The sequence below is a fragment of the Parasteatoda tepidariorum genome, chromosome 5 (assembly GCF_982258835.1).
Source record: "Parasteatoda tepidariorum strain Cologne lab strain chromosome 5, Ptep-v5.0, whole genome shotgun sequence".
In the NCBI taxonomy this organism is placed as follows: Eukaryota; Metazoa; Arthropoda; class Arachnida; order Araneae; family Theridiidae; genus Parasteatoda; species Parasteatoda tepidariorum.
This window is the reverse complement of record NC_141759.1, coordinates 52,203,977-52,227,785: the sequence shown is the minus strand read 5'-3', so window position 1 is coordinate 52,227,785 and position 23,809 is coordinate 52,203,977. Positions and strand designations below refer to the sequence as shown.

At 32.5% G+C, this 23,809-nt stretch overlaps 1 protein-coding gene across 3 annotated transcripts; it reads right to left on the bottom strand.

Annotated features, from left to right (window-relative positions):
* Window positions 1-846: 846 nt before the first annotated feature.
* Window positions 847-23,563, bottom strand: LOC107452845 (alpha-tocopherol transfer protein-like). 3 transcript variants are annotated; one of them, XM_016069462.4, is made up of 6 exons: window positions 23,425-23,563; window positions 22,401-22,550; window positions 14,941-15,177; window positions 10,142-10,338; window positions 2,858-2,965; window positions 847-1,134 (listed from the first exon to the last, which is right to left on the bottom strand). In XM_016069462.4, the coding sequence occupies exons 2-6, from the start codon at window positions 22,525-22,527 to the stop codon at window positions 967-969; spliced, it is 837 nt and encodes a 278-aa protein (XP_015924948.3). In that variant the 5' UTR covers window positions 22,528-22,550; window positions 23,425-23,563; the 3' UTR covers window positions 847-966. The 3 variants fall into 3 exon arrangements, with proteins under 3 accessions (XP_015924948.3, XP_015924950.3, XP_015924949.3); XM_016069464.5 differs by having other exon boundaries at window positions 22,401-22,507; window positions 23,425-23,552; XM_016069463.4 differs by lacking the exon at window positions 23,425-23,563 and adding an exon at window positions 23,319-23,417.
* Between the last annotated feature and the right edge of the window lie 246 nt (window positions 23,564-23,809).

Genomic DNA, 23,809 nt, shown 5'->3' with positions numbered 1-23,809 from the left:
GATTTAGAATCACGGTTAACTAATATTTAAAGTACCCATTACGAATTCGATAATTTATCACTTCGGTCACATTTTCACATACGAATGTATACTAGTAAAACATCGATGTTATTTCAAAGGATGATAGTACATTTTCGATGTACTTAATTTTCTAGAAAAAATTGAATAAGCATTAAACGCTTAACGAGAAAGGCATAAAAAGTTGAAAGCTAAATAAACAAATTTAAAAAAAAAATGCTTTAGAATAATAAACTGGCTCATGTAAATTTGAATAAACGTTTCTTAATAATTCCTCTTTTTTAATATAAACCAATTTTTTTTTTAATTAAAAACCATTTTGAACATAGATGCAAATTAATTTCACCAACAAAGTTCGTTTCTTTAGAGTTTAAAGTTGAGAAGTAGTAGCTGCATTTCGAAAGACGTTTGTAGTCACTACATTTTAAAAAAAGTAGTTACATTAGTAGTTAACTACATTTGAAACAAAGTAGTTGCAGTTGCAATAAACTACAAAAATAATGCAGTTTTTCAGATCACTATTTTAGATTTAGTTTTTAATCTTTAACTACAATAAGTTTTAGCCTAGTTTGTGAGTATAATAGTAATTAAAAGAAAAAAACATTCTGAGAAGCCTTTGTTCTAATCTGAATCTTTTTTCTTATTGTTCAAATTTGTGAAAATGGTCCGTATTATTTTATTTATTTATTTCAAGCAGCGTTAATGTCAAGAAGATTTCCTTTAAACTTTAAATTTTTTAATAGGTCAAATTTAAACCATAATCAGCAACAACTTATTATTTAAAAGAAAAATAAAATCAACGCGAATACGAAACAAAATCACAATGAATACAGAGCAAGATTCCTTTTAATTTCAAATTTTTTGCTAGGACAAATTCAAACCTCAGTAGCATTCAGACACAGTAACATTCAAGTACCATTTTTTTCATACTCTATATATTTTTTTTTCTTAAAGAGGATAGTATTTTCTGAAGAAATCTTCCTTTTGGAGTATATTATCATTGCTTCTTATAAGCTCACATTCTTTTAAATGTCCTTCGTATTTTTCAGGAAGTATTTCAGGTGGTATGAACTCATGAAGATCCTTAAACTCAGTGCTGTCAGAATGAAACTGAAGCTGAAAAGGTAAGACACATAATTATACAATCAACCGAAACATTTACTCACTATTTTAGGTAAATAAACAATACTAAGAGTTTTAGAAAATAAGTCTAACTTTTCTTTCGAAATAGTGGTTAAAAGGAATTTCAAAAAATATTATCAGACTTCAATATTTGTACACTCTGTTTATAAATGTTTATAACCGACCCTGACAGCCAGCTCATTGTTGGTTATACGACTTTCCATGTAATTTCTCCGTATCCATGTAATTTTGAGTTTAACCCGGAAGACAAAGACACCCCTAGAACATGTATTCGGTCAAACTATCCGTCGGAGAGGATCTTTTGATGGAACTAACCTGCATTTACGTAATATGGTGGTAAAAACCTCCCACAGATAGTCCGACTGAAAGGGGGTTCTAATTCATGATCCGTCTATGTCAGAAGGTATTTTACTTCAGCACTACTTCCACCGATGGAATTCGATCCTAGATCACCTCATTGGTTGGCGAGCGCTCTATCCCCTGAGCCACCCTGACTCTGTGGGCTCTGTTATAGTTTATTTCATAATCGACGTTGAACAGCTTCATTGAGGGGCAATCACTCTATCCTTTGAGCCATCGTGTCTCCGTACACTCTGTTATTTTATTATATTTTATAACCTAACCACTTGTCGGGATAGCCTGGTTGGTAGGGCGCTTGGCCAATGTCCAAAAGGTCGTGGTATCAATCCCCGCCGATAGAAGATTCATCGTGTAGTAAACGGTGACTGATGCACGTTAAATCTGTCGAATCACAAAATCCTTCATGTTCCCATAACAAAATCATGCCTCTGGGGGTACTGACCCAGGAGTTTCCTTGTCTTCTGGATTGGTTCAAAATTACAAGGCTGCGAGTTGAACATTAGTAGTCGAATGCCCAAAATTGGGTCGGCTGTTCAATGACGGTTATGAAATATAATTAAAAACTTTATAACCGGCGTTGGACAGTCTCCCCAATTCTGAGTTAACTTCTATCAATGTTCAACGCCCTAGGCTTGTAATTTTGAACCCAACCAGAAGATAAGAGAATTCTTCAATCAACAAATAGGGCGAACTAGCCTTCGTAAGGGGCTATTTGATGGAACTAACCCGCATTTGCGTTGCATGAAGAGGAAAATCACGAAAACTGTGTTTAGAGTGGGCCGAGAGCGTGTTCTTATTATTATTAACCAGCCTTATTAATGTTCTTATTAACCAGCCTCCGCAATGCAGTTCGAACCTGGGCCACCTCATTGGGAGGCGAATCCTTTATCCTCTGAGCAACAATGACTCTGAGAACTCCATCAGGGACTGTTCTTGAATTCTGTGGATTATTTATATTATAAGAACACCAATTATTATAAGAGTCATATTTATAAGAATTATAAGGACACCAAAATGATGTTCGCTGCCCTCGCCAAACTCCCGAAACTGTTTCCGCAGTTAGTTTCAATTGGCTTCGCAATTCGAACTCACTCATTGAATACTTATTTATCTTAAGACTAAATATCGTAGTACTTTTTTTTAAGAAGTTATCGTAGTACTCTTTTTTTTAACGTCATCGCTTTCCTTTTTGGTAACATGAAGTTCTATTGTGGTTGTCTTGGTATAATTTTTTTTTATGTTCATGCTCAGATTTTCTTTTTACAAATTGTGTTTAGAGTAATTTATTGCTTCTTGAAGTAAATTCTTGGGATAAAAACCACCTTACTACACTTACCACATCAACCACTTTCTTAGGCATGAGTGGAATCAATGCATTGTATAGAGATATAAATGCTTCAGACACATTTACGACGTGTATTTTCTTTATCCTCACAGAAGAACTCTAAAAATGAAAATAAGGGCAAAAACTGAATTATGGTTCATGAACAAAATGTAAATAAGTAAAAAAATATTTGCATTCATATTGCTCTGCATATGTTTCTTTAAAAAAAGTGTGCGAAAAGTTTTGGGATGTATTAACTTTTGTAATGACGCTGATGTATGATTTCCTTGTTTTAGACAATTTTCAACTGTTTCAATTTTTATACGACTAACATAAAACTTTAACAAAAGGTTTATAATTACACATAGAATTATTTTTTTAAAGCAAGATTAGCGGTACATACAGTAAGAATTGCTTTAAAGCTATAACTCATCAGTTAACTAATTAAAATCTGTAAATACAAAAAACAAGAATCTCCGCTGCAACGAAAACTACATAAAATCATAATAAAAGTTAGATAGAATACAAAAATTAATTCAAATCTGGACTATTATTTGGTGTCATAGCCATCCAGATGGCTGAAAAATGCAAGATGTTTCTTAAATAAATTAAAATTTTCAAAAGTAGGGGGAGAGTGGTAAAAAATCATGCAAAGCAATAACAAAAAGCAGCACAACGAGATAGTTAAAGAAGGCATTTTTTAAAACTGTTTTGGAATTGAATAAGTCAGGTCGAATTTTTGTAAGAATTCGAGAAAATCCGTTACAGAAAAATAAGATGTGTAGTTTTTGGTAACGCCGTTTCTTGGTTTCTTGAAGCAATGCGATGATTTTAAACTATATATATATATATATATATATATATATATATATATATATATATATATATATATATATATATATATATATATATATATATACAGTCAAACTCGTTTATAACGAACTCGGATTTACCGAGGGAAACGAGAATATTTCGTTGGTTCAATGTTAAGTCTATGGAACAGAAGTTGCTTTTAACGAGCAAGACCCGGTTTTAGCGAGCAATATTTTTCTGTCTTGCAATCTTTTTTCTCATCTTTCTGTCTTATCTTTTTTTCAGAATGATAAGAAATGCGTTAGTTGTCATTAAATTAAGAAAAGTATTTAATTAAATTAATTAATGTAATTAAAGTAAGTAAGTATTAATTAAATTTTAAGTAAACTCAATCATTTGACCTCCCAAGACCCCCCCCCCCACTGGTTGCACACCAGCCTTAAGACCCCTTTATTACGAGCACGATATATATATATATATATATATATATATATATATATATATATATATATATATATATATATACACTGCTGGACAATTGCTAAGGACGGATCACTAATTGCATTGTAGCATAACATTAAGCGAGACATGAGGCCTAGTAGGATAAAAAATAGTTGCCACACTGTTCAGACATTAGAATAAAGAATATTTATTGTTCTGGAAAGTACAAAAGCTATGAAACATCTGAAAGAAAAAAACTGTTCATTTGATGCTGCGTACAGAAAAATGGAACAATGCATCTAAATGTCAGCAGGCAACTCGAAGAAAGGTGTCAGTACGGGATATGTCTGCGGTGGAGTGTAATGCAACATTCTACACTTCGTATCATACTTCGCACAACATTATCCAGCAGTTGTTGAGGCAATTTATCCCATTACTCTGACGGTGCACAGATGAGGGTGTTCTTGTTTGTCGGAGGATAGTTTCGACCAGCAAGTTGCCTCCCCAAAGTATCCCAAACATTTTCAATGGGGTTTAGATCTGGAGAACGTGATTGCCATACGAGGCGCTGAATACCCTCGCTGTCTAGACAATCCTGAACAGCGAGTGTTCGATGACATGTTGCGTTGTCGTCCATAAAAACAAATTTATCACCGACAGCACCACGGAAAAGACGAACATGAGGAAGTAGAACTTCATCAATGCATCGTTGGTCCGTCATAGCATCATTCGCAACCACATATAGGCGCGTGCGGCCATTGATTATGATGCCGGCCCACACCATGACACTGCATATCGGATAATGGTCCCTTTCCTGGATATTTTCTGGGCGATGACCAGTACCACTCTCGCGCCAGATCACTTGGCGTCTACAATCCGATGACAGACAAAATCTACTCTCATCTGAGAACAGTACGCATGCTCAGTCCTGTTCAGTTCAATTGTGATGCCCACGACACCATTGCAAACGGGCAGTAAGGTGCTGTCTGGACAATGGGACACACACAACAGGTCTGCGGGTGTATAATCCTCATCCCCTCAAACGTCTGGCAACAGTTTTTCGGGAGATCTGCTTTCCTGTGGCAGCAAGAAACTGATTTGCCACCTGCTGAGCTGTGGTGAGCCTGTTCCTTTTCGCTTATAGGACGATGTATCTATCTTCTGCAGACGTCGTACTTCTAACACGACCTCCCCTGTGCCGCCTACTACACGTTCCAGTAGTCTTAAAGGATTTCCACAGCCGTGAAACAGTGCTGTGAGCGATGTCGAACTCCCTAGCAACATCTGTTATTTTTCGCCCTTCTTCGAACTTTCCAATAATTCTGCTACGCTTAAAATCATCTAAGTGATATCGGGAAGACATGCCGAAAATTTCAAGTACGTCAACTAAATATTTCCTGTAAAACTTTGACTTGAAACAACAACTCTCCACACGCGTCAAAACCTTTAAAGCCCTTATCAGCGCTATCACGTGATGAGCAGACGTGGAAAAAAAAATTTGCATACGCATACCTTTTCTTACTATATCCCGCACTTATTCTTATTTTCCACATTTTGCTTCCTTTCATTTTGTGGTTGCTATGGATGATAGTATTATCCGTCCTTAGCAATTGTCCAGCAGTGTATAAAGTCACCCTAAGGGACATCGCAAAAGTGACCTTATAAGCGGGGTGACCTTTTTACCGGCTCATTAGCAGTTCATGACTAAGCACGTAAATAGTACACATTAGGATTTTTTAAAAATGGTAAGACAAACGAAAACGATCGGCCGTAAATTTAATATTTAAGTCAATAAATTTTAACAGAATTAGTAGAGAATTAAAGAAAGTTAGATTTTAAATTTTTTTTTTATTTAAAATAAAGCTGTTTACAAATTTCCTCAAAGTGTATACATACATACATTACACCTTTCCTTATTCAGAATAATCATTTATGCAGGTCTGTCTCGTTTTTTGTTTCATTTTTCGAGCAATGTTTTCTAGATTTTGTAACTTCTCAAAATGCTCCTCAGCTCCCTCATGGTTTGTAAAAAAAATCGTATAGCAATTATTGTATTGAAGGCTTTCTGTTGGAATACAGCTACAGTCACAGGATCACTGTCAACAACTTGTGAAACAATTTCAGAAATCGTAGCTTCAGAAGAAGTGGCAATTTCCTTATCAATCAAACCATATTCAGCTTCCTCTTCATTGGCATGGCCACGATTTTTCAAATCTTCCATCAGAACAGATAGAGAAAGATTATCTTCTTCTTCGGTTTCGTCATCCACAGTATTCAGAGAACTCACAAAACCAGCATTACGAAAACAATTTGCTATGCATGTGTTGGACACCATGCTACGCCTCAGATAAAAATGACCTAGCTTATAAGCGATAACGATTTTTAAATCTTGACCATATATCCGATAATCTGTAACAAAGAATTCCTATTCAGTGAGCCGGGACTTTGGAAAAGAGACCTTATATGCGGGGTGACCTTATATGCGGGTGACCTTATATCGAGGTCTGACTGTATATATATATATACTCCGAAGAGCCATTACATTATGATATATATATATATATATATATAGTATATATATATATATATATATATATATATATATATATATATATATATATATATATATATATATATATATATATATATATATATATATATATATATATATATATATATATATATATATATATATATATATATATATATATATATATATATATATATATATATATATATATATATATATATATATATATATATATATATATATATACTAGAGGGCTCCACCCCCTGCTCGCTGCCGCTCGCCAACTCCCGATAACTGCTACGCAATTACATTTTGTTCGCTTCGCGAACAAAATTAAAATCGTTTTCCTGGGGATTAGCTGGCAATTTTTCTGCACCAACATCACATAGAAAAAATATGATGGGAATGTAATATGTCAGAGGTCCTTGTTATCAGCATTATAAACTTATATAAAGCAATTTTAATACAAACAATAATATAAACTTTTCCAAAGCGAGGAAGCAATATTATTTAACAAATTACTACAGGGCATTAGCCGGAGATTAATCTTCGTATTCGAAGTACACGTGGCAGAGCCTAACTCGGGATGACTATATTTGAGGGTGCCTCTTGATTCTCGCCAAGTTGTTTTCGCGGTTGATCACCGAGCTTTGCGATGTTGAAACCCAATCCTGATTCTGATTGGTTTAGATTTTAGCGTTATTTTTAAAGGTTCAACGGTACACGTGATTTCAGAGGTCCGTTAGTTCTAAATTGGATACCGGTTGGTAAGGTTACTTTTACTTCTGGTCAATAAGATCGAAGGTATGTGCATGTGGGCAGTCATAAAAAGGGACTTTAGAAAGAAATGTCATCTCCAGTTCGGTACCACAGACGAAATTTTCTATTCGTATTTCGCCGAATTTATGTGGCGATGGAGGTACACAGATTCTATTCATGATAAATTTAGATAGTATCTAACTGCTATTAGAGAATTTGGTGCACCTAAATCTGAGGATATTCAAGCATAAAGAAGAAGTTAGTTGTTTTTTTCCTTTTCTTTCTGTGCTTACTCCATTAATTTTTGTTTCGATTCAAAATGCATTTTCTTGGGTTTATTAATTTTGCTCATATCGGGTTCATCGCAATTTCATAAAGTTTTGGTCGATGTTTTATTGAAATATCTTTATATTTTGGCAGCCATTCCTGTTAGCACGGTGTTCCGCGCAGGCAGGAATGGCGCCAAACATAAGTCGCCAATTTCGCCAAGGGGCACCCTCGAGTACATTTTTACCCCTGCTAACTCAAATCATTGTTGATCTTATAGGATGCCGGACGCTCCCTATATGGTGCTTCATCTCCCCCCCCCCCAGTTATTTAAATTCTAAACTGAAAACAATTAAAATCTAATGAAGAAAAACTTTAAAATATGGCAAACAAATTAAAACATGTAATATTAATAAGTTGATGCTGAGTAATATTTCAAAAGCAAAACCCATTGCAAGTAATTGCCCTATTAACTACAATACTGTCAACTGACAAAATATTATAGTTTAGATCAGACAAAAAGCAAATTACGAGGGTTGTAAATTAAATAGTGGCAACTTAACCTTGAAACTCACAGAAGGGCTGGCATGCGCAAATAGGATACAGGAGCGGTGAGGTGGCGCTGTTGTCGATGTGTAGAGTGCAAAAAACAGTCGATTTGCTTAGAAGAGTAGTTGTTGTGTGGCGTTAAAGTGAGGAGTTTCGCTTCCATCGCTCTAAAGCATGTTTTCAGAAGGTGATCAGCGGTCGTGGCTTAAAATGGAGGTTTGTCGCGGCAAAAAATGCAACAGAATGCTATCGAGAATTAGTGGAAGCCTGTGGCGCAAATGCTTTACCGTCTAGGACAGTAGCACGATGGGTTCCAGCATTTCGTCTTTTTTCGTCATTAAGTCTTTTGAAAACATGCTTTAGAGCGATGGAAGCGAAACTCCTCATTTTAACGCCACACAACAACTACTCTTCTAAGCAAATCGACTGCTTTTTGCACTCTACACATCGACAACAGCGTCACCTCACCGCTCCTATATCCTATTTGCGCATGCCAGCCCTTCTGTGAGTTTCAATGTTAAGTTGCCACTATTTAAATTACAACCCTCGTATATAATAAAAACATATGTAACTGAAATTCGACAAATTAAATTAAGCAATTTAATTTTTTTGTCATATTGAATACTAATAAAAAAAACAAATGTAAAATGACATAATTATATTATCAATGATCAATAAACATTTTTGTCAAGTTGTTATAAGAAAATGAGGTGAAAACAATAAAATTAAAAATTATTTACAATAGATCTCTGAATATTCACAAAACCTAGCTATGTACATTTTTCATTGATTCTTCTTTTCACATCTTTTTGTGTACCGTTACTTAGCTTTACAAATGCATTTGGAGCCTGGAAACTTCGAGATTGTAAATAAGGATGTTGTTGCCAAAACTAGCGCCAAGATGGTGAAGGTTCCATTTTCAATTAAAGTTCCCTTTTGCCTGTACATTGTTGTTGTCTGTTGTTAAAATACGTTAAGTCGCAATTCTAAAATGTCGATCTTTGGGGGGGAATAGGAATATTTTCGGAAATATAATTTGTAACTTTAGACATGATATTTAGGGAATGAATTCTTTACTTAAAGTCAAAAATTTAGAAAAAAAAACCCATATTTTACTCGAGCATTTTTGATGCCGTTTAGTGTTATTAAATAAATATTGAAATTTTTAAGTGATTTTTTCTGAAATTTATCAAATATTCCTATATTCGTAAACTATCCCGCATAGAGTAGGTGGTCAGAACATCCAAATATTAGAGTATTAACTTTTCAGTGTTTGATTTTGTTCAATATTTAATACTAGAAAGACTGAACTCTGCTGTATGGCAAGAAAGTCAGAAGGGGCCAGTACAGAAATACTCAAAACTTTCAGTAAGTTATTTATCTAATTACAGAGCATTAAAAAGAGGCATTGAAAGAGCTGTCTCTCTAATGTTAACTTCATTCTAATGCTAACTATTATTCATTGTTAGAAATTCTAGTTTGCTAAGAAACTAATATGCAATAAAATAAAAAAAATCAGTTAACATTTACCAGTATTACGCATGAATTTGGAATCTTACCAATATTACGCATGAATTGAGAATCTTACCCATATTACGTATGAATTGAGAATCTTACCCATATTACGTATGAATTGAGAATCTTACCAATATTACGCACGAATTGAGAATCTTACCAAAAATTACGTATGGATTGCGAATCTTACCAATATTACGCATGAATTGGGAATCTTACCAATATTACTCACGAATTGAGAATCTTACCAAAATTACGTATGGATTGAGAATCTTACCAATATTACGTATGAATTGAGAATCTTAGCAATATTACGTATGAATTGAGAATCTTACCAATATTACGCACGAATTCAGAATCTTACCAAAATTATGCATGAATTGAGAATCTTACCAACATTACGTATGAATTGAGAATCTTACCAATATTACGCATGAACCTGTCGTAATCCACTTGTAGTCAGTGTATTGGGGAATTTTAGAAAGTGTGAAATCAACAGCATCTATTAGAAAAGTAATTCCACAAAGTTGAGTGATCGGATTTCGTATTAAGTCGAAGCAAGAAATCATGTCCAGGTATACTTTTTCCGGCAGAGGTAACTCAGCTACATCGATTTCAACTGAAATATGTATACATACTCTATAAAATATTTATTCGTTCTAATTCTGATTAAACTAATGACCTATGAATTAGATACAAGTAAACTGGACGTTTCTCTCCTTATTTTTTAAACACATTAATGAAATTAAAAAAAAAAAAATTTGTGTTTTTAGCTCTAGATAAAGGATTCTAAAATTTCTCGGCGAATTTTATTTATATTTATTTATTTATTTTTACGATTATAACTGCATTCTAATTTACTTACTTTCTTATTTTAGGTAATCTAACGCTTTATTGATCGTAACTATTCGACATTAAAATTTCTTTGAGGATAAATTAAGACTAAAATTATTTGCGTTAAGTAATACATTTAGTGCTCAGTTGCATTGTATAAATAAATACGACTTATTACTCATTGATAACACAAATAAATGTATCATTTGGAACCACAATTCTTCTGAATAATTAATAATTCTTGTCACGTCATTACAGTTAATTAGTTTCTTTTTTTAAATGTTTTAATTCTTAAAATTCTTTTATCAATATGAAACTCTTTAACCAGTATTTATCTATAAATCTCTTTTTTTTCTCCGGTAACACACAATTGTATCAGAATAGGAATTAATAGCTATTCTTTTTGTACCTTCAAACCACATTAACATGAAAATTTCAGTTCTTTGATGCCTTGTATAAATTTATACCTTATCTAACTTTCCTTTATTGGCAAATAGTTTTTAATTAAAAAAAAACTTCCCAAATAATTGAATTCTCTAAACTGAGCTTTGACTGATTTTTCGGTTTAAGGTTAAGGTTATAGTGAACTATTTTAATAATGCATCTAAGAATAACTTGTAGAACCATGAAGAACGGCAGTTCTCTAATGGTGTTCCGCGAAACCCCAGGGTTCCCTGGAAAGGTGAAAGGTGCTCCGAGAGTTTAACCTCCTAGTACTGATTTTAATAACCTTATTTATATTTGTATATAATGATTATCTCTTATTAATTTAATATTTCGGTTGTTTTATGAAATTATTTGAAGAAGGAAAAAATAAAACAGAAATAGCAAAATTTTTTGTTGAAAAAAAATTTTTTTTTTCTAAGAGCAGCTCCAATTTATTAAAAGAACCAGCATTTTTTTTTAAAAAAATAGTATTAATATTTCTCACTGCGCTTTTCAAATCAATATAAAATAAATAAATTCGTTCATTAAAAATGAAATATATCTCTCAGGTAACCACTTTCAACGTTTAAAAAAGTTTTTTTAAGTTTCATTTCAACAAAAATCATAATGTCTCTTATTTGTTTCATTTTCGCTTACGTATATGACCCAAAAACAAATTTAAAATTAAATTCGGTCTCAGTTGTGAGAATCCATCTAAATTTAATTTAAGATTATTAATGAAAAAAATAATAAAAAAGTTTCATTCCTCTTTTTAATTTTTTTTTATGTGAAAAAGTATTTTAATGGATAATATTCTCTTAATTGGGTACTTGCAGTTCAAGAAGAAGACTTCCATACCTCACACATGTGACCTATGACGTCAGAGCCAGTTAAACTTCATCAGCAAAATGGCGTATTAAAGTTGAGCTAAGTTTCTCTCTATAAGTTAGAATGTTAATTAACGATAAGTTAATTAAATACAGAACCATATCGCCCATCGAATTAGTTGAAATATGTGGTTTCTCGCCTAATTCTTTTACTTAACTTAGATTTATTATTTGTTTACGTATTTTATTGTAACCGTGATATATTTCTGTTTTGTGTACCTGGCAACTTCGATACATAGTAAGTTTATTTATGTTCTACACGGCTCCGTTAAGTATTTGTGTAAATATACTATGAAAAAATGGTAGCGTTGAAAGGAATATAGTCTGTGTCGCTTAAGAGAACCGGTACTCGATGGGCTTGTCTTACTCGAAATAGAATGGAAAAAAACAGTTACTACCGTAAACAAATGCTACCGTATCAGCAACCAATCAGGATCGAGATATCCACACTACGATACTTGCAGATATCCCATTGTTTTAATATACATTATTATTTATAAAGTGTGGTTTCCACTGAAAACAGTTCAATCATTTAGGAATCCACAGCTGGAAAAAAAAATTGAAAACCGCTGATTTGCAATAATTTTGGACCGAAATGAAACAACGTGTAAACAAAACCGGCGTAGGAACTCGAAGCATATAAACGGTGCCTTACGGTATGTGAAAGGTTCTTTTTTAGATTTAGATTTTTGGAAAAAATTCATAAAAAAATTCTTAAAATCTTCGAGGGTAAAAGTTCAATGTAGAGCCTCACTTACAAGGGAAACTAGGGAAGTGTGACTCGCCAATTTTGAAATAAACTAGTGGGATGTATGCCTTATGAGGAATGATTTTAGGGGGCAACATTCGTTTCGGCCCATAGAAGGTCCTGTGAGAGATAAAAAATAATTCAATATATAGAAAAACCGGCATTTTATTACTTCAATGCAGACTATTAGTTATTGTAATTGTCTCATGATCCAATTAATTTGTAATTAATTGGATAATTAATTTGCTAATTAATAAATTATTCAGAAAATTAAATCATTATTAATTAATTGTTAATTAATTATTAATCAATTGCTAATTAATTATTAATTAATTAATTGATTTGCAATCACATACTCCAATTAATTTGGAAAATGTTTTTAAAAAAATTTAAAATATTTGATGTAAATTTCTTTTTTTTTTTTTTTTTTAATTAACGTAACAGGTTTTTCTGATAAACTACAGATATATAAAATTTTCGAAATCAATTTTGACAATAAATATGCATTATATAGCACGTGAAAGTACCACAAATTTTATTGGAGTATGAGATAATTACAATAACTAATAGTCTACATTGAAGTAATAAAATACCGATTTTTCCATATATTGAATTATTTTTTAACTCTCACAGGACCTTCTATGGGCCGAAATGAATGTGGATCCCTAAAATTATTCTTCATAAGGCATACATCCCATTAGTTTATTTCAAAATTGGCGAGTCACACTTCCATAGTTTCCCTTGTTAGTGGCTCGCTCGAAAATTTATTTATTAAATAAGAGATGAAAAGAAAAAACGTTTAGCAGACAATTAATGTATTTCCGTCGTATAAACGAACTAAATACAGTCGGACTTTTTATTTAACGAACTTCCATTTTGCGAATTTTTCTATTTTGCGAGTTTTTTCGAGGAACCAAGAACTTTTTGGAAATTTCTTCGTGAAATAACTTCCAATTTGCGAAGTGAATTTTCTATTTAAACAAACTTTTCTTTGAGATCCACTTTCCCTATTTCCCAAAATATTTCAAAACATTTTAAACTTGTTAACGAATTTTAAGGGAGGAAATGACCTTATATTGTTTTTCGTAGCCACTTAACTTTTAGAGGAAGCAGTAAAAATCTATTTCCCTCTTTGTATTTCAAACAAAAAACTCAAACAAAATTAACGAATTTTATCAGTAGCAATTAAACTTAAGAACGCAATGGTAATGCATGTTTAAAATTACTTTTATAATAAATGCAGCTATAATTTTATACATGAATTTAGTTTTTTTAGTTGAAAATGTATGTAGCATGTACAGGATAATGTTTTGCTCCATTCTTGCTTTCCATGCAGATTTCGTTTATGGTTAAGATTCATGAAATAAATAGCAGATACTAGTTTATAAGATAAAGGTGTATCAATTGCTATTTTAATTATATCTAGTGTTTATGAATTTAAAACCTGTTTTGTGTCGTTTAAATACAGTCAAACCCCGCTATAGCGAACATGGTTTATAGTGAACTCCCGGATTTAGTGAACGAAATGTTCGGTCCCGTGCCTTGCTATACACGTATAATGTTGATTTTTGTGGATATAGTGAACTAAAAAGTGAGGAAGTTGGATACTATGAACTTTTTTCTGTCTTCGACTGATTTTTTTTTAAAAAATTTTTTCAATAATTTTGTAACTACTTCAAAATAAATACTTGTACCGATTTTTACAACCATCTGTAGAGTGGAAGGTAGCGATAAGTATTTTCTCTTGTTTGCTTCTTTTTTCACACTTTTCTATCCCTGAACAGAGGCCTACCCAGGCAGATTTATGTACAAATTTTTCCCTGCATCAGCTAAGGATTGTGAATTTGTTTTTTGTGCACAAGACGAAGAGTAATAAAAAATAAAAGCAAGTCAACACATTTTTCTTTACTACGTATTATTTTTCAATCATTTTTGTATTTCATTTTATTGGTCATTTATTTAAATAAACTACAATAAAAAGGAGTTCGGAACCAACAGTTAAAATTGGTTGTGGACCGGATATAGTGAACTCCTGGTTATAGTGAACCAAAATTTCGGTCCCTTGAAGGTTCACTATAGCGGGGTTTGACTGTATTTCGAAAGGTGATTTTTCTATTTAACGAATTTTACATATAACGAACTTATTATCGTGATTTACCGTCTTCGCTAAATAGAGGTCTGACTGTATTATAATAATGCAAAAACCAAGAATGAACTTGGACAGCAATGAAGCGACGTATAAAAACAAAGAAGATGTATAATTGAGTAACGGACAAGCAGTTTCTTTTACTGTATTACATATTTTAAGGGAGAAAAGAATGCTTACAATATCGTGATATTAGCAGGAGACTGTTGTCTTTCAACCTGAATGGTGATATTCGCAATGGATTAAGGTGTGATTTTGTCAATGCATCCAAAACACACGTTTCAAAGTATGCAGGAGAATTCCTTCTGAGTTCGTTGAAAGTTAGAAGACTATATGCTGCTCTGTCGCAGTCAAATTCACTCCCTCGTAAATGCGCCAAGAGGAATTCCTCATCAGGAAATGGTTTGAATCCTTGAACTAAGGAAAAAAAAAACATTATTAATATTAGTATGTGCATTTTGAATTATATATTTTTTATATCAGTCAGCTTGCAAGTTCTTAAAAATTGTTTTTTACTACTTACAATAAATTAATGTATCTCTGAAGCGTATTAACTTCTTGAAACACAAACTTTTGACAGAAAAGTTTAATTAAATACGTTGCTTAAAAAATAGATAATTTTATGAATGCAATTAAAAATTAAAAAAAAGTAAATGACTTTTAATTAAACTATCATTTTTTGTAATTCTTAATTACATAAAAAAGGATATATTTAAGTTTTAGAATTTCTTTCAAATTGCAGGATATTTATTTTTATCGTGTATTTCTTTACATTTTGGTCTTGAAGCTAAATCCGCTACACTCAAGTAATAAGCTATTTATAAAGCATTAAACTTTCTAAAAGACATCTTTAGCCGAACTCTTCACCTTTTTAACGATTTTTCATTGTAATTAAAAACCCTAACCAACGAAAGTAGATGAAATTATAGTTTTGCCCAACACTTGAGATAAAAAAGAACCAAAAATCTTTGAATATTATTTTTTAGTGGTAAAATTGTACAAAATGTTGCCCAATATATTGGACCCTGGGTTCTGATTATTGTTACATAAAAATCTCTTAATGGATCAAATGTTATAGACCAAATTTTTTTTTTTTGCTTACGGAATTTTTATGTGACATCATTGTAGGTAAATCATAGCATTTGTCGATTCAGACGCCAATGAGGTTCGACACACGCGCGTGACGCCACTTACAGGTATCCGAATAAATTTGATTTAAGTCACATGGTTTGGCATAATCAGTTCTTGTCGTCTCGAGTTACAAGTACCCAATTTCTTAAATATTTAGAATGTTTGTCAAACATGAAGTCAAAAAATAATTCGAGATCGCAGCGAACTATGCGAGGCGTTGTTGTATGAGACGAATTCCTGTGATTTCTATATGAACGATAAAAATTTATTAATAATCAGCACAAATGATACTATTTCAAGTAATTCGGAGGATTCCTTATTGTTGTTTTCCGAATCATATAGATACAGAAATATATAGGGGAGAGTGGGGTCAATTGTAACAGGGTACGATTGTAACAGAGCAAAAATTTCGAGTGTCGGGTTCTAGATTTGGTTCCTAGGTGGCGCACAAGGTGTATTTAATAAATCTACATGTACACCCCTGATGGCAACCATTTTTATGTACTTTTGAAAGAGTTACATCACAAAAGATATTTTCACGCCACGCAAGTACTTTTTTTGGTATTAGAATATTATATTGTAACAAAGTAATTTTGTTTAAACAAATAAAAATTAGTAACCGAATATGTAAGTGGACACTTTAATTAACATTTCAATAAAAAAAAAAGATTAGTTTTGCTAATTAACTAGCATTGTTTTTAACAAATGAAGCTGAAATGGCGTCTTGGGGACAATTGTAACAATAAGTAAAGGGACGATTGTAACAGCTGAAAATAAATAATCTTATGTTTACAAACCATTACTTAACTCTTTAAGAACCACCAATAGTTTCCTATATCATTTATATTATGTTGCAAGTGCATTATTTTATTTATCACCTTTCACAGCATAAATTAAAATTTTTAACCCCTTAAAGTTAAAAGTTTAACCCTTTAGGTTTCTCATTATTATTTTTACTCCTAAAATATCACTACTATTTTGATCAATAAAAAAATATATCACAACTATGATAATATGTATAATTAACTATGTTTTAGTTGAATTTATGAACTGTTACAATTGACCCCGTAAGTGGGGACAATTGTAACAACTGCACGACTGTCAAAAATTGTTAATAACTAATATAATAATATTTAAAATCAGGTATTTATTTTTTTTCTAGTAGAGGATAGTCTACTTTACTCGTCTGTCAATTAATACTAATAATATATTGGATTTTTTGTTAGTTAAAAATAGTTAAGTAAAAAATGTTACAATTGACTCCACTCTCCCCTACTGTTCTATAAAGAAGAAGAATATTCTATAACTATTACAGATCTGTACGTTCTGAATTCACATTTAATCAAATGACGAAGGCAGTGTTGACTTCACTTTAATTTATAATAAATTGAAGACGGAAAAAATTATTTAACCATAATACACACATCTGTAACAGCAGGTAATCATAAAATCCGAAGTTATGTTGTTGGTTGGTTTTTTCAAGTTCTTCTACCTTCTCCTAAGGGAAATTTTGCTTCTTATTTGCTGCTAGGAAAATGGCGTCCGTTATTGCCAATGATTATGATGGAATTTATGCCCGATAATTTCAGGAGATCCCAACGAACTATAGGGGGCGTTGTTGTATGAGACGAATACCTGCGATTTCTATATGAACAGTTATTCCGTTACTCTGGAGACGTCTTTGATGCAGCGTGTAGCATTGTAACGTCTCTTCTTTATTGTGACTTGTTAAATTTAAAAAAGAAAAATGTTTGATATTCTTTCTTATGCAAGCGAAAACAAAATGGTATCTCTCTTCTTTTAGAGAAGAAACATCCAAAATATATCGGAAAAATATCTGTAAATAAACAGGACAAAAAATATATATTATCTTACTATAGTTAAAGCCTTATGCCTGCGAAATCATTTTACTTAATATAAATAACCGTTTAATGATATTACATGAGAGACCTATTCAAACTTTACATTCCATAGAGTTATTAATCACATCACTTCAAACATTAAAATAGGCAAAAAATATACATAAGCCCATAATTTTATAAAATTTAATTTTGCAAAAAATGTTTATTGATAAAAATTTTTATAAAAAAATTTTAAGTTTCGATAAAAATCATTATTTGTAAACTAAAAAACGCAAAATAAAGAATGCTTACGAAAGAAAAAAAAAACTGTTCTAAAAATTCCCCAAATTAAAATAAAGTTTTCTTTTATTATTACTGGGACGTACAAAACCATTATATAGAGAGCTATCATCAAACTAAAAAAAAAAAATATTTACAAGTAAATTTTTTATTATAAAAATCATAACACTTACCAGATTTATAATTCCGAAGAACTCCAAAATGATATGTTCTTCATTTGAAAACTTCATTCTCAAATAATATATACATAGATTATCCCTTCATTACTTTAAGATGACATACCACATAATAAAATTTTATAATTGCAAGATCTCGATATGAATTTCAATACGTAACTTAAAAGCATAATAGCTGAATTCTAGTTGATATTTATCATTCAAAATTAAAAAATACTTACCAAGGAAACAATAAAAATTTATCAATAAGCAATATAAATGATACTAGTGGGCTGCTCCCTTTCCTTGCCAGCGCTCGCCAACCCCCGAAAATTGCTACGCAATCTTATATGGTTTGTTTCGCAAACAAAGCTCGCTTCGCTCGCTACTAACTTAGGTACATTGCAAATGCACAAAATTCTAAAAACTCAAAACAATCATTCAAATCCATATAACAACTTTTTTAAAAAAAAAATTACGTATTTTTAGTAAATACTAAGTGTGACATTGCGTCACTTAATCTTAATTTTTCTGTTGGGATCGTGACCTAAAAATTAGACCGAACTCTGACCCCTCTCCTGTGACGCCTCACTGTCTGTCGACCTTCACGCCTGTGACCTTCGGCAGCCTTTGATGTGAACATGTGGGAGAACGTTCAGCTGCAGTCACCGTTTGCGAATAATTGTAATTTAATTTTTCACTGTTAGTCTTTTCACTTCAAGTCATTTTTTTAGGGAGTTTAACTTTCACTTCTGGCTGTTTATATAAATACCGCCCATTTTTGGGAGCGGGTAGCATTCGAGATTTGTAAGCATTCAAAATCTACGATCCCTTAACAGGGATTTTTCTTTTCCACCCCCTCCTCTCTTCGAGAGACGGAGTTTGTTTTTGTTAAATTGCATGGAGGTCATTTCTTCCACCCACCCGTGGATGCCTTTTGCGGGCTGTGATCGTTTGTTTTCCTTCGCCATGGACTAAGTGGTTGTTCGATACTCTGATTTTCTCCGTCACCTCGCTCGCGCAGTGAGCGTTTATTTTGCTCCGTTTTCTCTCTGTTTGAGGCACGGAACTTTAACCCTTTCTTAATGGCGTAGTATCTGCCCGCCGACTCCTCAAGGATGCAGTTTTTTGACAAGAACGCAAATCTGTTACCATCTTAATTTTTTTGGATCACCTTTCCAGTAAGCGACATATTTTTTTGTCGACTGCCACCACCGCCAGCCGCCACTGACGCTACTACTAAGAGATGAAAAAAAGGATGATCCCCATGAATCTTATCTGCCATTGTTAAAAATTGAACTGTGTGACCCCTAACTGGACATGCTTGTAATTCTGCTGCCCCAACGATTTTTTAAAAAGAAGTGATCCATATCAATAAACTACAAAAATCTGAACTCTGGACTTTTCCTTGTGTCTTTTAACTGTTGCAGCGGAGCCGTTAATTTTTAGATGTCTCCTTTTCTCCAATGGATTGATATGAAGGTATGATTTTTTATGTTCTTTCTTTTTGATGGGCGGCGCCTCTCCAAGATGTACTTCCACTACAAGATATCGTGCGCCTTCTTCTTTTTTAGTGTAAAATGCTTTAATTAATTAACCTTCTTTATTTTTTGATACCCAGCAGACCCCATATAACACTAAGTCATTAAAATAAATTTGAATTCAAATAAATGACATGTAATTCGTTAAACCTCCACATTTGGTGAGAATGCTCTCTCTGGTTATTTAAGTTTCCGTTTTTAAAAGCGCTATATGTTGAGCTACCTCAGCTAGCTTTGGCATGTGATATTTTTAGCGGCAATCATTGGTCGATTTTCCGGCGTTGCCATTCGAGGAGTTGTATAGAGGCTTTTTTTTGCCGTGTAAGAGAAATATACATATAGATTATTTCAAGTAATTCAGATGATTCGTTATTGTTGTTTTCCGAATTATATAGATTCAGAAATATGTAGTGTCCTATAGCTACTACAGTTCTGCATGTTCTGAAATTTCATTTATTCATTGGAATAAAGTAAGCAATGCTGACTTCACTTTAATTTGTAATGAATTGAAAACAAAAAAAAAAAAAAAAATACTTTACCGTAATACACACATCAGAAACAGTATGCGATCGCAACGCTCGAGTACGCAATCGAGTAGCCGGAGCCTGAAAATATCAAGCATTAATTTATTAAGTTTTCATTTAGTTCCATCAATATCATTGGCAGAGTCAGACGCCATTTTCTTAGCAGCAAATAAGAAGCAAAATTTCTCTAAGGAAAAGGCCGAAGAACTTGAAAAAGCTCTCCAGAATATTGGTAAATCTTTCAGAAACAGAACACGCCAAACATTTGAATAGAAATTCCTCAATAATTTTTAACTTCTATTATCAACAAACTTGCAACTGATAACTTCCAATTTCGGGATCGCACCCTGTTACAGATGTGTGTTGTCATGCCTCCATATATGTTTTTATTCAACGTTTTGATCGTGGTCTTTTTTTCACATCCGCTTTCAATCAGAGCATTCCCTTCTCTGTCTTTCTTTTAAAACCTTGATGACAGCGCCATCACGACATGGAGGCATGACAAACATCATAAAATGTTGTAGTGTAACTATTAAGCTATGTTGTAGTATACCATTAAGCTATATAATATAAAATATTCAACGGTGAAAGTCAACAACCACCGATTTCGGTCATTCACAGTAACATGCACATCAATTACATAATAACCTCATCAAGACGTTTATTTCATACTTTGCCTAAATAGCATGCGGCATTATATAAACGAGGGTTGCTATTTATATTTCTGGCCTTGGTAACAGTAAGAGTTGCTAGGCGACCACAGACGATTTTAATCGAAAGTTTGATATTTTTAAACATAAATTCAGCAGACGATTTACCATTATAGCTTCATTTGTGTTGTTGACAGTAAATTGAAAAGTTCTTCTCTTTCAAAAAATTGAATTGAATCGTGAACATTTTAGTGCTATTATTTTTCATAACTTTCGACGTGGATTGTCAAGACAAGAGTGCTTCAATGAACTTATTTCTTTATTCAGCGATAAAGCGCCATCCTACAGTACTGTAAAAAATTGGTATAACGAATTTAATCGTGGTCGATGTTCGATCCAGGACGAATCCCGTGCAGGTCGTCCAAAATCCGTTGTTGTGCCAGAAAAGATCGATGCTGTGCGTGAACTGATAAAGCAAGATCGCCATGTGACATACCGTGAGATAGAGGCGTCTTTGGACATTAGTATGACTAGCATCAATAAAATATTGCATGATCATTTGAGCGTAAAAACAATTTGTTCGCGTTGGATCCCGCATAATCTGACAAACGCTCAAAAAATGGCTCGTGTCGATTGGTACAAGGAAATGTTGGAAAAATACAGTCAAGGTACATCAAAGGCTGTGTATAACATCTACACAGGTGACGAATCATGGATCTATGCATACGAGCCGGAAACAAAACAGCAATCAACTGTATGGGTCTTCCAAGACGAGGCAAAACCAACAAAAATTGTTCGAGGAAGAAGCACATCGAAACAAATGATTGCCTGTTTCTTCAGCATTAACGGTCATGTGGCAACAGTGGCGTTAGAGCAACGCAGGACGGTCAATTCTGAATGGTACACGACCATTTGTTTGCCAGTAGTCATCGGAGAAATTCGATAAAAGCAGAAGAACAGGCGCATCATTCTTCATCATGACAATGCGAGCTCTCACACATCGATTCAAACAAAGGCATTTCTGACGGAGCGAAAGATCGAACTGATGGGTCATCCGCCGTACAGCCCTGATTTGGCACCCAATGACTTCTTCTTATTCCAACACATCAAAAATAAATTACGTGGACAACGATTTTCGACCCCCGAAGAAGCGGTTGATGAATTCAAAACGCATGTTTTGGAGTTACCTCAATCGGACTGGAAAAAGTGCTTTGAAAATTGGTTCAAACGCATGCAAAAGTGTATTGATCATCATGGAGAATATTTTGAAAAACAATAAAACCAATTTCGATCCTACATATTTGTTTTTTCATTATTAGTCCAGAAATATAAATAGCAACTCTCGTAATGCCCAGGCTTTATATATAATGCCTAGGCAAAGTGTGTAAAACTTTTCATATTTCATACTTTGCCTAAAAACGTCAGGCATTATATATAATGCCTAGGCATTTCATACTTTGTCGGTCACATATAAATGAAATTAAACGTAAACCAATACCTTTAAGCATGTGTTTAAGCGTTTGCATACAGGCTTTCCTTAAAAGTTCAGATTCATTAATAGCAGTTAAAGCTTTCTCTTCTTCTTCTTTAGGCAGCTGTTCAGCACTATATGGTAATAGGTTCATATTTTAGAAATCTCACTAATTGCCTTAAAAAAAAGATCAGATTGTTAATAATTATTAAAAAACACGTAGTTGCTCAGTAAATTACTTGTTGAGTGCAGAAATTAAGAAAAATTCCTAACAGGTTAATAACGTTTGATCTAATGATTATATTTTCACGTGCTGAATGATAAAGGTTGCAGGGTCTAACCTTAAATATACTAAAATATTTGTGCTGATGATATTTTAACTTATGAAATAGGACTAAAAAACGTACTTTCCCTAAATAATATACACTACTTTTTCTTCTGGCAGACTTAGAATCGGGATTCTCAAAATTTAGGAAGAGCGAAATCTGAAAAATATGGTCTGCATTGTTTAGGCAACATAGTGATCAAAAGTTAGTCCCCTTAATAATTTTACTTTTTACGATCTAAATAGCAACAAAAAAGTCATAGTTACGTATTAATACATAATAACATAAGTTACATATTAATACATTAATAATTACATATTACAAAATCTGAAAGAAATTCACTTAAATTAGAGCTTAATTTACTTAAATCTAAAAAAAAAGTTATTAGAGCTTAATTAAGTTAAAGGATAGGAAAAAATATTCTTGCAATTTAAAAAACAGGTTTTGAAATATTTCTAAAAATTTGGAACTTAACTTATTTCGAACTAATAACTATAAAAAAAAAAGATAACTTAATTTAGAATTAAAAGTATTAAGCTTAATTTACTCAGAATTAAAAAAATACTGAAATTTAAATTTATTGAAAGGAAAGAAAAGAAGAAAAACTATTCTTGCATACCATAAGATTGCTTACAAATTCAGTTTAGAAATAATTCGATAGTTATAAAAAATTAGAGCAATAGGAAGAAAAATAATTTTAGTTGCGTATTAAAAAATCTACTTACTTTTGTCTCGCTTTCATTAATTTGTACAGCTTTCATTCAAATTCGGTGCAGATTTTAGTAATGTTTGATGATGAATATTTTTACTTCGTAACTTCGAATTTTCTTCCTCTACTTTAAGTTTCATTGATTAATCTTTTAGTCATGAGATATTGTTTTAGTGAAATCTGAGAATGATGTCCTGCTTAAATCTTAATCCGAAAAGCGTGAGTACGTTCTCATTTTTCTAAAATTGTTCTGATTTCAAATATATTAAACAGCTTTGCATACATCTCCCCAGTCTTTTTTTAACATCATTTAAGTGCAATTTATCGTAAAATTTTTGAAAAAAATTGTGATACGTCTTGTAACAAATTTTTTTGTCCAATATAAGAAAAAAACCCAGAAG

What these genes read in the sequence shown, in the direction of transcription:
- LOC107452845 (XM_016069462.4), bottom strand. Translation starts at nt 22,527, where the DNA reads ATGAACCTATTACCATATAGTGCTGAACAGCTGCCTAAAGAAGAAGAA. An exon ending in CCTGCTAATATCACGATATT is followed by an intron (nt 10,339 to 14,940) that starts GTAAGCATTCTT and finishes TACATATTTCAG; the next exon opens with TTGAAATCGATGTAGCTGAG. An exon ending in CAGGTTCATGCGTAATATTG is followed by an intron (nt 2,966 to 10,141) that starts GTAAGATTCTCA and finishes TTTCATTTTTAG; the next exon opens with AGTTCTTCTGTGAGGATAAA.